This window comes from Mangifera indica, chromosome 10 (assembly GCF_011075055.1).
Source record: "Mangifera indica cultivar Alphonso chromosome 10, CATAS_Mindica_2.1, whole genome shotgun sequence".
NCBI classification, from domain to species: Eukaryota; Viridiplantae; Streptophyta; class Magnoliopsida; order Sapindales; family Anacardiaceae; genus Mangifera; species Mangifera indica.
Window position 1 is genome coordinate 17,283,346 of NC_058146.1, and position 14,028 is coordinate 17,297,373.

At 27.5% G+C, this 14,028-nt stretch overlaps 1 protein-coding gene across 1 annotated transcript; it reads right to left on the reverse strand.

Annotated features, from left to right (window-relative positions):
• Positions 1 to 3,743: 3,743 nt before the first annotated feature.
• LOC123227382 (protein RGF1 INDUCIBLE TRANSCRIPTION FACTOR 1-like) lies at positions 3,744 to 6,138 on the reverse strand. Its single transcript, XM_044652161.1, has 4 exons — positions 5,630 to 6,138; positions 4,650 to 4,724; positions 4,422 to 4,562; positions 3,744 to 4,319 (listed from the first exon to the last, which is right to left on the reverse strand). The coding sequence occupies exons 1-4, from the start codon at positions 5,840 to 5,842 to the stop codon at positions 3,993 to 3,995; spliced, it is 756 nt and encodes a 251-aa protein (XP_044508096.1). The 5' UTR covers positions 5,843 to 6,138; the 3' UTR covers positions 3,744 to 3,992.
• Positions 6,139 to 14,028: the final 7,890 nt, after the last annotated feature.

The window sequence follows — 14,028 nt, forward strand, 5'->3', positions numbered from 1 at the left end:
TCTCATGAAGCCTACAACACATGACTCTGTGAATTTCTCTGCCAAACCAGTGAGACAGATACAACTTTATTTCTTTCCTCCTCTCTTCATTTTCTCGATAACTAATACAACAAAGCAAGCACAAATTTCTAGGTGAAGAACTGGTGTCGTTGTATGAAGTTGGGGCAAGCAAACCGCTTGAATCTTCAATTTTGGGCACAATAGCGAACAATCAGAGGAACGATCTTAGAGTTCAATTGAACGGAATACCCATTCTATAGCAGGTTTAAATATGTATTATTCATTGATTTTATTGGAACGATTTTATCAAACGAAATACTTGTTCAATCGTGAATATAAATATATCTTTTTTGCTAATTTTATTAAGTTTTAAAAGAGATTTAAAAGGGTTATAAATTTTTATTATGGATATTCAAAAAAAGCTTTTAAGAAATATTTGATTTAGGTAATATTTTATTATCAAAATAGAAAAATTATCTTGAAAGTAGATTACTTAAAATATTATTAGGTATAAATGATTATTATATTTGATAAAATTTGATAAATATAAATAATTATCGTGTTTAATTAAAGGTAATAAAAAAATACTAATAAATTATTTTACTTAAATATTATTGAATATAATTATTTTTATTATTTGTTATATTAATTAAAAATAAATTTATTTTTGTCTCAAAAAATTAATAAATAATAATATAATTATAATAAAATCAAGATTATTTTAGTAATATTTTAATATTTAAAGTAAAAATAGTAATCAGATTATCACATATATTACTTGTCACATCATCATTGTTAATAAAATATTATCGTAATTTTTTATTATTGACAAACTAAACAAGATAATATAAGTAATAAAAGATAGATAAATTATCAAGATAATCTGTAAATTTTTGGAATCAAATGGCCTCTTAGTTTCTACCTGTAACAAGGTTATATTTAATTCAAGTGTATAGATACTATATTTTTATAGGAATCTATATATCCTTACATTTAATTTAGGTTAAGTGCGAGTGTAATTAAACTACCTTTTCCATCCCTCTGAGTAGCGCTAGACTCGAACCGAGCTGGTTTGAGTTCGATTCGAATAAATTTAAAACGAGTAAACCTTATACGAGCTCAAATTCGAGCTCGAGTTATTCGTCAAATTTTTTAATTAAAAATTTTGATATAAAAGGACATTGTTTTGACCAATATATATTAAAATAATATCATTTTAATAACAAAAAATGAGTCAAACTGAATTCAAACTTAGTTTTCATAAGCTTGAGTTTAGCTATAAGTAAGCTAAATCGAGTTTGAACTTAATTTGACTCGAATCTAACTCTATCTCTGAGTAAGTTTGACAAACCTATAAATACATATCTAAAATGGATATAAATTTAAAATTTTAAGAAATATACCTATTTTTAAACAAATCGCCCGTGGGTCTTATGGGTGACCCATTTGTTTTGCCCAGCTAAATCTCTAGATTTTTCTCTAGTTTTTTTTTTTTTTCCTCCATATATAAATATATATATATTAAAAAACGAAAAAAAATCTTCTAATGATTTTAAAGGATGTAAAATTATTTCTGACTATAATTGAATATGGTTATGACTTCAGAAATGGCACATGGGACCGTGAAGCTTCTGATGTAATTTATGGGGGGAAGACGGTGACAAGTAAAACAAAATGTACGGACGATATTTTTGTGCTACCTGTCAAATCTTTTTTCCCTTAACAAACTTTTGTACCAAATTTTACTGTGCTCTCCAAACTCACCACCACCACCACTTCCACCTCCACCATAAGGTTACATTCTATTGGAGATGTTAGAGTTTGGATTTCTAAAATTGAATCAAAGATTATATTTATTTTTATAAATAAATTATTTATAAAAAAATAATATAATTAAATATTATTTTATTAATAATTCAAACTTTCTTAATCATAAAATAACATATTAACATATGTATTTGATCATTATTATATTCATTATTAACATAAGAAGTATTATTAAAACAATAATAATCATGTAAGAACAAAAGATGCGAAAAATTTATTAAAAAAAAGCAACATCTTATGGGGTTTTTTATTTAAACTTCAATTTTCAGTAATTATCAATGATAATATCAATAATAGGGCACCCGAAAGTTTGATCTTTAGCCCCTCCGATAACTTGAGTGAAACATATAATGTATTCAAGTAAGAGAGTATAAATTTGAAATTTATAAAAAATATATTAAAATAAAATTGTCGATTTACATGATATAATAGTTATATATAAATCATTCACTGGATTAGAAAATATTTATATGTTTGATATGATCGATTTAAGTCTAAAAGAGTGGTGTGACTTAAATAGGGATATCTTGTAAGAATGACAATTTAACCTCGAAAATATGATTTTCACTTTGTCCAATTCTCCGAGATTAGTGGTGATAAAGATAATAATCCCCAAAAATGGGGATATTATGAATTTTCCATTTGGTAAAGGAATTTCTTAAATAAGAAAAACATGAAAGTGAAAACTTGCCAACATTGGATTCAATTTATCCCGTGAACCTTCCATCATTAATTTCAAGTTTAGATGATAATTGACCAACTAAGCTAATCTTTGAACAAAACTCTTGAATCATTTTGTTTTTTCTCAAAAGATGAAACCAAATTGGTTCATGTCTTTTCCTTTTTACATTTTTATCACACCCATGCATTCAATTTTAAACCCCAATTTATTTTGTTTAGACTAGCTCAAGATTTAGTAATTTTCTCATATTTTATATGTGGATGGAGTAAATTCATGTTAGGCACAATAAATCTTAAAAAGACTATCCAAAAAACCATTGTTAAGATCTCACATTTCAGTATGAACATATCAAAAGGTGTTAGTATATATACTCAAATTTATTTGTAAGAGTGTAAAGTTAAAATTAGATTTTTTAGCTCTAGGCTTGAGATTTTACAATTTAACTAACTAATCTACTTATCAAGTGCGTGTTTTACATAATTTATTTGTGTAATATATTTATATTTGATCGATTAGAATATCTTCGTTCTCGTTTTGAGATTTGAATGTTATGGAAGTGGAAGTCATTTAAAATGTAAATTGAACAATTTTGGTTTCAATAATGCAAGATTCAATGTTTTGCAAATTTACCTATGAAATATACTTATATCAAATTATACCATATATATAATCAGTGATACTAATATATATAAATAAACTAATACGTCATTAATCAAATAATAATATATCAATTTATTTGTACATATTAACATCAATGGTTTGTACATGAAGTATCATTGATTTATATATTATCATTCAAAATTTGTCGAAATTCGCTTTCAGGATTTAGACACAAAATTTAGCATATTTTACATGGAGAATATGTTTATATTTGATTGATTATTCAGAAATCCTTCAAACTTGCTTTGAGATTCAAACATTGAATCCATGAACCTAATAATTTTTATTTGTTCCTTGTGACGGAGAACCCCACCTTGTATAATACTATTATTAAATCAATAAATCGTGGAGAGACTAAGTTAGCAACCCATCACCAAAAATTTCCATTTCAATAAGTTAAAAAAGTAATATGTATTAGAAGTTGATACAAATATTAACGTATTATTACCTATGTGGGGATGTTGAAATAGATAATAAGTATAAACCACTCAATTATATAATAACACGTCGACTTTTACACTTATATTTATATATATAGTTTGTATATGAAATATTATTAAAACTAAAAATATAGAAATATTAAAATTATTATATATATACCTGCAAGTTCCATTACATGATCAAGTACAAAATTGGTGAAATCAAGAGACTTAGATAACAATTTGGAGCTCTAGACCCTCTAAATTCACCTAAGGTCAGTAATTGGAAATGCTCCGATCAAGTTCTAAAGGTGAAAATAAGAACAGAACATGAAATCCCCGTTCACGCAAAATATTAAATGTGAAGAATATATACTGATAGATAATTTTATTGTTAATCCGATCTAAGAAAGAGGAGCCCTCTGAGGAGCCCCCTTTCTCCTGTTGCTAAGGGAGAGAACGATTCCAGGTAGAAAACCCTTTTTCTTCTTTTTAACCATAACCGGTGCATGTGAAATCTCCGAACTGCCCATGTTGTCATTGGAACACGACGAATTTTTGTACTGCAATTGATCCTCAAGGATGGAGTTTGTAGTAATTTGACTATCATCGTCGATAATTTCTGAACCATCAACTCTCAATCCCTCGAATTGTGAAATTGCAAAATCAGATTCGCGAATCCTGAAGAGAATGCTTGAAAGATCTTGTCCATGGTACACCATGTGATCAACCTGTACACATATGTATGTACCAATGTATCACATTTCCGTGTTAAACTCAAACACATTAATTATATTTAATAATAAATTAAAGTTTTGAAAAAATAATTCAACCTTGCAAGAAAGAGAGCAGAAATGGAAAGAGTCCTGGAGAATCCTCTCACAAGTGAAGCACATATTGGCAGAGCCCTTACAGGACCTGGATTGAGCCCTCTGCTTCAGGAATATAACCTTGGCATGGTTAATTGTGTAGGGCTGTCGTCGCCACCAGACAAATTAGCCTCCGTTAGAATGTTATAATAGAGATGTTTGTACATATAATTTTATTCTGATAATTAATACCTGAATATAGGAGCAATCAATGAGCTTTTCGAGATCACCTAGTCGAACAACATCGTGGTAAACATAACGTCGCACCTGTGACATGACACCAAATTATTTGATGAAGTTAGGGGAAATTGGTATTGAAATTTAGGTGGAAAGTTAGGCAACCAACTGACCCATCTTCATGAGAACAAATAATAGCGAATTGAATTTGCCAGAAAGGGTGATAAGAATAGTAATTGAAGAAAATGAATGATGAAATGTTCAGTCAAAACTTCACTTTCTTTGAAAGCAACAGGTGAGGGAGGGTTTGCAGAGAAAATTGGGTAAAAAAAAAAGTTCCCAAATAGTCAATTTAGTGGTAAACACAGGTATCCAAATGAGTCAGTACGACACCAAAATTAAACTTTTATTTATTATTTAAAATTTTACTTATTTGGTAGAATAAATTTAAATTTTTATTATTTAATTTGGGTTTTTATTATCCAATGTAATTAATTTTTTTATAACGAAAAAAATCTCCTACTTTAAATTACTTCTAAATCATTCATAAAATTAAATTTTGAGGATAATTATTGCCCTATAACCAATATACATAATTTATTCTTTGATATTATGTCGGTGTAGATATTTCATCATAAAAAAATGGATGAAAAAAGAAATCTTCCAAATTTAGGAAAACACCATCTTTAAAAGACCCGAAAATTTAACATCCTTCAGGACTGGAATCAGAAAAATAAATAAATAATACTATAAAAAAGAAATACTGTAGCCAGATTCCTATCCTTTTAGCGTTGTTATTTTAGCATCTAGGACATAGATTTGGATGATTTTTAATGAGGGTACGATTTGATTGCTTTAAAAAGATCAAAAAATTTCTTCTTAAAAAAAAAAAAAATCAATTACAAGAGATTTGACTGAATTCCCACTTGGATTAGGGGGGTGAGATTGAGAAAGAGCAAAACTTTAACGAAGAAGAAGAGAGAGGTGAAGTGAACCTGAAGGAGAGGATGAGAGGAATGAGACGGGAGGCAGTGGGGGCAAATACTGAGACAACAAACAAGGCAAAACACGTTCTTCTCATTCTTCCTGTGGTTTTCATGGAAACCACAACCTCCAAAGAAAGTCTCGGCCATCAGACCTTGAAGCCATGCAGGCTTATTCATCCCACCACCGCCCCCATGACAGTCTGAGTACTCCTCTCCTCCCATTTAATGCAGGTTTCTGGAGCCAAAGAGATAGCCCTTTTAATTTCTCAGGTTTTTCTGATAAATTTACAACCACAAGCTCTAGCCTAAACCCAGGTGATTTTGAAAATCCTACTGGGAGAACAAGAGTTCTCTAAGTGTATATATGGAGAAAGATTTTATATATACATACATATATTGTGCAATTCTACCAAATTTATCCGGTGGATGGGTTTGACAGAATTCTTGTCGTTTCTGTAGAGAAAGACCAGGTTGAAGAGAGAGAGGGAGAGGACACAGGACAATGACTGTGTAATGTAATGTAACGAGTACCAATTTTGTTTTTAAAGCATACCAGAAACCACGCTTTTTGGGTTTTGGTTCTTTTAACGGGGTGTTTTTGTCAGTTTTGAAAGTTATAGGGTTTATCAAACTATTGTGTGTGGGTTTTATGAACGTCTAATGTCATGAGAATCTGGACTTTTCTAGCCCGGACAACATTAAATATGGAGGGCATTTGGGTTTGTAAATTGAGAAATATTATATAAAAAGAAGTATAAATAATTAATATATCAATATATAATTAAATAATATAATTATTTATTTTATTTTTAATTTATTATTAATAAATCGTATAATATTATTTAAGTTTATTCGTATATATTAATATTCAATTATTTAGAAATAGAAACGTAAATTAGTCATCTCTCTTTATATTTTTTAAGAAAAAATTTTTAGTCTTCAAACGATGGCTTGGGTGGTAAAAGGATTAGACTCTCAGATAAAAAGTTTTGATTTAAGTCTCTTGACGATACACTAAGATAATATTCTTGATTGTCTAATTTAATAATTGTAAGATCGGTTATTAGATCTAGAATTTTATCTATTTAATATAATTAGTTTGATTTTAAAAAAATAATCTAACTCAGATAAAGTTTTTCATTATCAAAAAAAATCTTTTATCAATAAATTCATGTGATATTTTGAAAGATTTGCATTCTTTAAAAATTATATCAATTTTTGAATACAATAAAAACTTTACTTATTACAGAGGATCTTTTCATGATATCAGAAGTTTTTTACTAAATATTGTAATTATGAGTCCCATAAGTTTTAAAACATTCTAGAAAATATTTTCAAATTTCATATAGAGGGTGTTTTTTTTATGTTCTAGAGTTCTAGGGCCTTTTTAGTTTAACTATTGAAGTTTACAGGTTATTTCCTTACATTAAGATTCGATTTGAATTGGCCCAATTTAAATCTAGCGAGTTGAATTCAAACTAAAAATTGAGTTTGTTTTTATAAAACGAACAAAATTTAAATTAATTCGAACACTTAAATTTGGGTTGGTCAAAATCAACTAAAAAATTAAATTATTTTCAAACTAAAATCAAATTTATTTTTTGTCGGTTTTAAATGATTTTTTTTAAATTTAAGTTAATTTTAAACTAAAATTTATTTAACGGATAAAACTTAGGAAGTAGAATTTTGGACAGTTCATATGGTAATTTCGTTCTCTACCTTTGGAGCATTATATTCTCTTATTCTTGCATTGAGCACCCGACTCTGTTCTTTCCCCTTGTCTATTTAATCTTTGTGATTAGGCCCCTAATCTCCTCTAATAAATTTGATTCACATCATTAAAAAATTAATGAAATCCAAAGGATTAGACCCTTTTACCCTTCTTTGCTTACTTAATTGAGTCACTAATTACTTTTTGGGCTTGCTTAAAGTTTGAATCAAATGGACCTGTTGATATGATATTTATATCAACGTAGATCTATACGTTAGTTTCTTAAGAAGGTTTACAGGGCAATTTACATGCTTGGATAGAAGGCATTATTACTATTATATCTTTGCACCATCTTAAAACCTTAATCGGACAGGTTTCTTCAACTAGTCTAATTGAAAATTGATGCAAAATTCAATCGAAGTCAAAGTTAAATCTCATTTCAGTTATTGAATCAAACTGATTTAGGGTTAATTTAGGTAAATAGTATCAAAAGTGATTTAACTATTAAGTTAGACTATTCCGGATGTCATGTTAACATTATCAATTAAACTAATCGACCTAAAGGTTAACCCTTTATTGAATCAACACTTAATCCGAATATGAAAACATTATATTATTGACCTATAATGCCTGTAAGATAAATTTATATATCATTCATTTACAAGTACAACTCTAATTAAAACATGTTTAATTTATCAAATTCAATAAAACTATGGTTGGATTCAAAGTGAATTTGTTCAAACTAAAAACGAACCGGAACACCAGTCTGAGTACAAACTAGAAAGTAAAACCAAAAATGAACCCAAACTTAAACCTGAACTAAAGTCATACTCGGCTCGCTTTTAACAAACAACATCGTTTTCAACCCTACCTAAAGATAGAGTTGAATTCAAAGCGAGCTTATTTAGACTTAAAATGAGCTTAGCTCGGACAAGCTTGAAACAACAAACACAACCTCGATCATGAACATGTGATTGAACAAGCTTGGTGAGTCTGAACCAAACCTGAGTCGAGCCCAGTCTAAAATGAGTCGTGCCCTATTCGGGCTATGCACCAATAATTATTATTAATTTGTGTATTAATGATGACATATTATTATATGATTAAATGATCTTGAATTAAAAATAAAATAACACATAATCACATGATAATATATTATCACTAGTACACAAATTAGAAATTATTATTAGTGCACATAACAATTTATTATTACACAAATTATTGTTTCTTACTTTTCAAAGATTGTATTTCAATAAGAGCTCCTCAACTTTGGATTTGCAAGATCGAACAAATTTTGGATTATCAAAGCAATAATATAGTAATTGAAATTTAAGATGAATGTTATTTATTTAACAAAATTTTATTAACTTTATACACATGAAATTACATTCTTGACCCTTATCATTAAGTTTCAAATATGTTTGATTAGGAATTAATATTAAATATACTCCTAAATTTTGATTTATTGTTGAAACTTGCGTTAGTCTTTGAATAAGATTGACTTTAAATTGAATTAGGTTAATAGTATTGAATCATATTTCAACCATTAAACTGGTCTATTTAAAATGTTAATTTTACATAATTAAAATTTATTAAAAAATTTTAATTATATAATATTAATATTACTGATAAGATAAATAGATCAAATCAATTAAATTGACAAACGTGCAAACCAACCCTTTAATTATGATAATCCCTATCTGGAACTAAAAACTTTTATTTTTGTTGCTAGATAGAATTAAACGATCTTTCCCAAAGATGACTCTCATAAGGGCCAAAATTAGGTACAATTTAATTGAAAAAAATGTGCTCTTTTGAATAGAAATAGTGCTATGGGTGTGATTATTTGTCTCCTTTTAAAGTACCTCCTCGATTTCAAAGCTTGCCTTATGAATAAAATGTCCTTTATTTTTTTTAATTAATTTGTAAATAATATTTTTTTTGGCCTGTCTCCCCTTTATTTTTATTTTTTAGTCAGAATATATACGTGGCCTTTCTCTTTTTATTTATTAAATTCCATCGATTTTCTAAATTTATAATTTTCTATTTATTGGATGACTCAAAACACCAAATTGTACCCTTCCTGTCTAAAATTTTGGGAAATGTGTCATTTTATATTTTTATTAATCTAATAACTTTAAAGGGTTAATAAGTAATTAATTAATTTTGTAAATTAAACATAATTAATTTATAATTAAAATCTAAAATATTAACAAGAAAAATTAATTTCTTAAAAAATTTATATTTTAAAACAGATCCGATGCCTAATTTATAATTTATAAAATAAATTAAAAATAATTTATAATTAATTTTGTATAAATATAAAATTAAAAAAAGGGAAATTGTCCTTGATTTATGACAGAATTTAGAGTTGAATTGCACATGGAAGGCCAACCATGTGCAACAAGCTTTCCAAAATATTCTCTTCAAAGTTTCTAATTTTATTATTTTACAATATTAATTTGTAAGCTTTCTAAAAGAATTTTTAATTATTATTATTTTTTGAATATGTAATTGTAGAGTTGGATTTGATCTAGGTTAAGGTCCGATAAATTCCAATTTAGTTTATTCAATCTGATCTCGAATTTCAGTTTGAAAAATTCGTACCAAATTTATCCTTATTTAATTGGGATAAAATTGGTAAGTATAATGAGAAATAGTAACTCTTGCAATTACTTTGGAAGTAGATGTGGCTAGCGCTGGATTCGGTTTATATATAGTTGAGCTCGAGCTCGTGAAAACTAAGCTTGAACTCTGTTTAAATTCGATTCGATTTATTTTTCGTTATTAAAATGACATCGTTTTAATATATATTGATCAAAATGACGTCGCTTTGTATCAAAATTTTTTAATTGAAAAGTTTGACAAGTAGTTTGAGCTCAAGCTCGAGCTCGTATAGGGCTCGAATGGGTTCTATTTGAGTCCAGTCCTAGATATGGCTAGGTTTTTCTTTTTTTTTAACTGGTGAAAGGTTGATATTAGTTATTTTATTGGCTTCTAAAAATTGGATTTATTCATTGAATTTCCAAAAATGTGAATATGAACACGGTTCAAACTATATAAAACAATTTTAATAATAATTACTTAGGAAGGAGATTTATTCATTGGATTTATTCTTTTTTTTTCTGCTATGTATTTTTTTATAATTATTTATATAATAAAACTATATATAACAATTTTAATTATCTAATCAAGTATTTAGATAATATCTTATCAGTAGATTGGGTGATATTAAAATTAATGATAAAATAATATTTTATTACATGATAATATATTATCTAAATATCTAATTAGATATTCAAACTGAATGCTCATAATATTGCTTCTATTTTTTTTTTTTCAAATTAAGAAATTTTCGAAGAGTTATCAAGTTAAATCTAATTTAGTCAAGAATTCTATTACCCAAAATATTCAAAAAAAAAATTGATTTATAATAATTATATTAACTATTACTTATTACACATCCCATTATTTACATAATTATGTTGGCCAATTTTTTATAGGACAAAAAATTATCAAATAATAGAAATAATCCAAACATGAGCTGGTTTAAGCTAGAGTCAAACCGTAATGGTCAATTTAAACTCAATTAAATTAGTCAGAGATGTTGTCTAATGATTGTTAATATAATGAAAAGTGTTATGGATGTAATAAACAGTTTCATTAAAGAAAAATTCAAATTAAATTCAAACCAAACTACCAAATGGAAACTTTAGCTTGAATCTAACTAAACATTAAAATGAGTTGAATTAGTTTAGTTCAAATCTAATCCTAAATAGAAATATATTGTAACCAAAGCGACTAGATGAATAAACTATTGAGAGATATGGGCCAACCACTTGGGCCCAAAAGTTTTTTAATCTTGAAAGCCCTGAAAGGCCCAATTGGCCATCTTGGTAAGGTCTATATTCTACTTCACAAAAACATTAATTCACATGGCAAGATGGACATTCTTTAAGATTTTATATATTTACATATGTATTATATTGGAGACTTATGTTCATAAAATATTTACATTTGAAAATATTATGTTATATTTGTGAATAACTTTAGACTTTTATTACAAATAATATGATATTTCAATTAATTATATTAGTTGTTTTCTATCCTATTTAAGATATTGGAAGAAATTAAATCTTCACTAAAAGTTTCTAATCTAATATTTGCAATTTTAGTAATATTTTTGGGAAAAAAAAAATAGCAAATTTGCAATCCATTGCCACAAAATGATGTTGATCGATCATCGATGTAAAAGAATTAAATTTTTATAAAATATATAAAAGCACCAAATACAATGTCAATTGTTTGTTATGTTGGATTGATCGTTTAACATTGTAAATGAGAAGAAATTGATTTGTTTGCAAAGTAATTTTATTAAATGAGAGTAAATTCAAATTGAGTTTAAACTAATCATTATTTGAGACTCAATTCGAATTCACCTTTACTCAATACCTCACAGGCTAAGACTATTTATCAAAAGCCAAAAGACTTATCCCCTCCCAAGATTTAACCCATTCTCAAATGTATAGCCATATGGTTTAAAAAACTCAAACACCCGCACATGTATTGTAAAACCCAACCAAAATGATTAGTTATAAGAGATAAATTCATCATTTTATTATTAAACTCTAAAAACTTAAAAACTTATATAATTTTTCCCCTTTAGTTTAAAAAACGAACATTTCCCTTTAAATTAAGTTTTAAAAAATTCATATTTTCTTATAGGGTTTTTTCTTCTTTCTCCGGTGACTGGGATGTGTTCTCACCATTTACCGACCTTCCCACAATCTTTCTCCTCCCACTATCAACCTTCCCATTGTTGCAGTTTTGTTAGATGAAGACAAACCGTTTTTTTCTTTGTTTGACAAAACTACAATGATGGGAAAGTTGATCGATGATGGGAACGAATTTAGGTTGTCAGAGAAAAAAAAACCGTAGAGAAAAAAGTAAATTTTTTAAAACTTAATTTTAAGAGAAAATATTAGTTTTTTAAACTATGAGAGAGAATAATATAAGTTTTTAGGGTTTGATGATAAAATAACGATTTTACCCTCTATAATTAACGATTTTTGTTAGGTTTAATAGTCTATATATAAGTGTATAAATTTTTAAAACTCCTTAGATATGTATTTGAGAATAAATTAAACCTTGGGTGAGAGTAAGTCTTTTGGCCTTTATCAAATATATTTGGCCATTTACAAAATTTATTAAACAGATTAAGTATATGTAGTTTTATTATTTAGAAAAACAACCCATATTGAAAGGGACAAAAAAGTTCAAGTTTCTTATTTTTTAACTTGGGAAATCTCATTAAAATAATAATAATAATAATAATTGCATTGCATCCACACTTCTACACTAGTCTAATGTAACTTGCCAAACATGATAATTGTTAAATTCCTTACTAAATTAAAATTTTGCTTAATTATATTAATTTATAGTTATATTCTCCTAATTACCATAATTATATTATTTCCATTTATGAAAAAATAACTAAAATATTTGAGATACATATGCTTAATAAGAGTTACAAGTTATAAATAATACATTTAAAATTATGTTTATGTAAATTTATTCTTTAATTAAATCATCATGAAAAAGTGATGAATTTTGATAATATATTCATTATGAATTTTGATGATATATTCATTTTTACATATTTAGGTTAGATTGGAACCAAATTAAATTTTGAATATGGATTGATTTAGTTTTTGTTTAAATTCTAAATATTAAGTTCGAGTTTGAATTTCAATTAGTTCGAATTGATTAGAGATGTTATTAAAGAGTGTCAACAAAATGAGTAATATTATCAACGAAATAAATAATATTATCATATAATAATTAACGTCAAATTTTAACTAAGTTACTAACTGAAAATTTAGTTTGAATTTTGTTTAAATTAAATCAAACGCTAACTTGGTTCGAACTAATTTAATTTAAATTTATTTTTAATTTAAGTTAGACGCGTCAATTGGGTTGAACCGACCCATGGTCTAGCTTGAAGTTAGAGAAAATGGTTCGGTCCGATACTATAACATATTTGGCTCAATACATGGGCCTTTCGAGCATGACCATAGGCCTAGACGTAAGCTCATGGGTCTGCCCGATACCATCGACATAATATTAAAAAAATAATAATTAAAGTCAAATTTTAGCTAAGTTACTAAATTGAAAATTTAGTTTGAATTTTGTTTAAATTAAATCAAACACTAACTTGATTCGAATTAATTTAATTTAAATTTATTTTTAATTTAAGTTAGAGGCATCAATTGGGTTGAACCAACCGATGGTCTAGCTTGAAGTTAGAGACAATGGTTCGGTCTGATACTATAATATATTTGGCCCAACACATGGGCCTTTCGAGCCTGACCATAGGTCTAGACATAAGCTCGTGGGTCTGCCTGATACCATCGACATAATATTAAAAAAAAATAATTATAATATTAAAATTTAATAGGTGAGCTTGGTCTTATATAAATTGGGTTGGGCTGGGCCAACTCTGACATGGCCCATCGGGCCCATGGCCAACCGACCGAAGACCCCCTTACTGCAGCAGCCTTAGGCCCGCCCGTGGACACCTTTAATTCAGGTTCAAGCCTGGTGAAAATGGACGGGGCTTGGGTTTGACGGTAACGTTACCCAACTAGAAGAGTAATAATCCCCGATATGAAAACGAAAGCTTCGCGTTGACACAGTA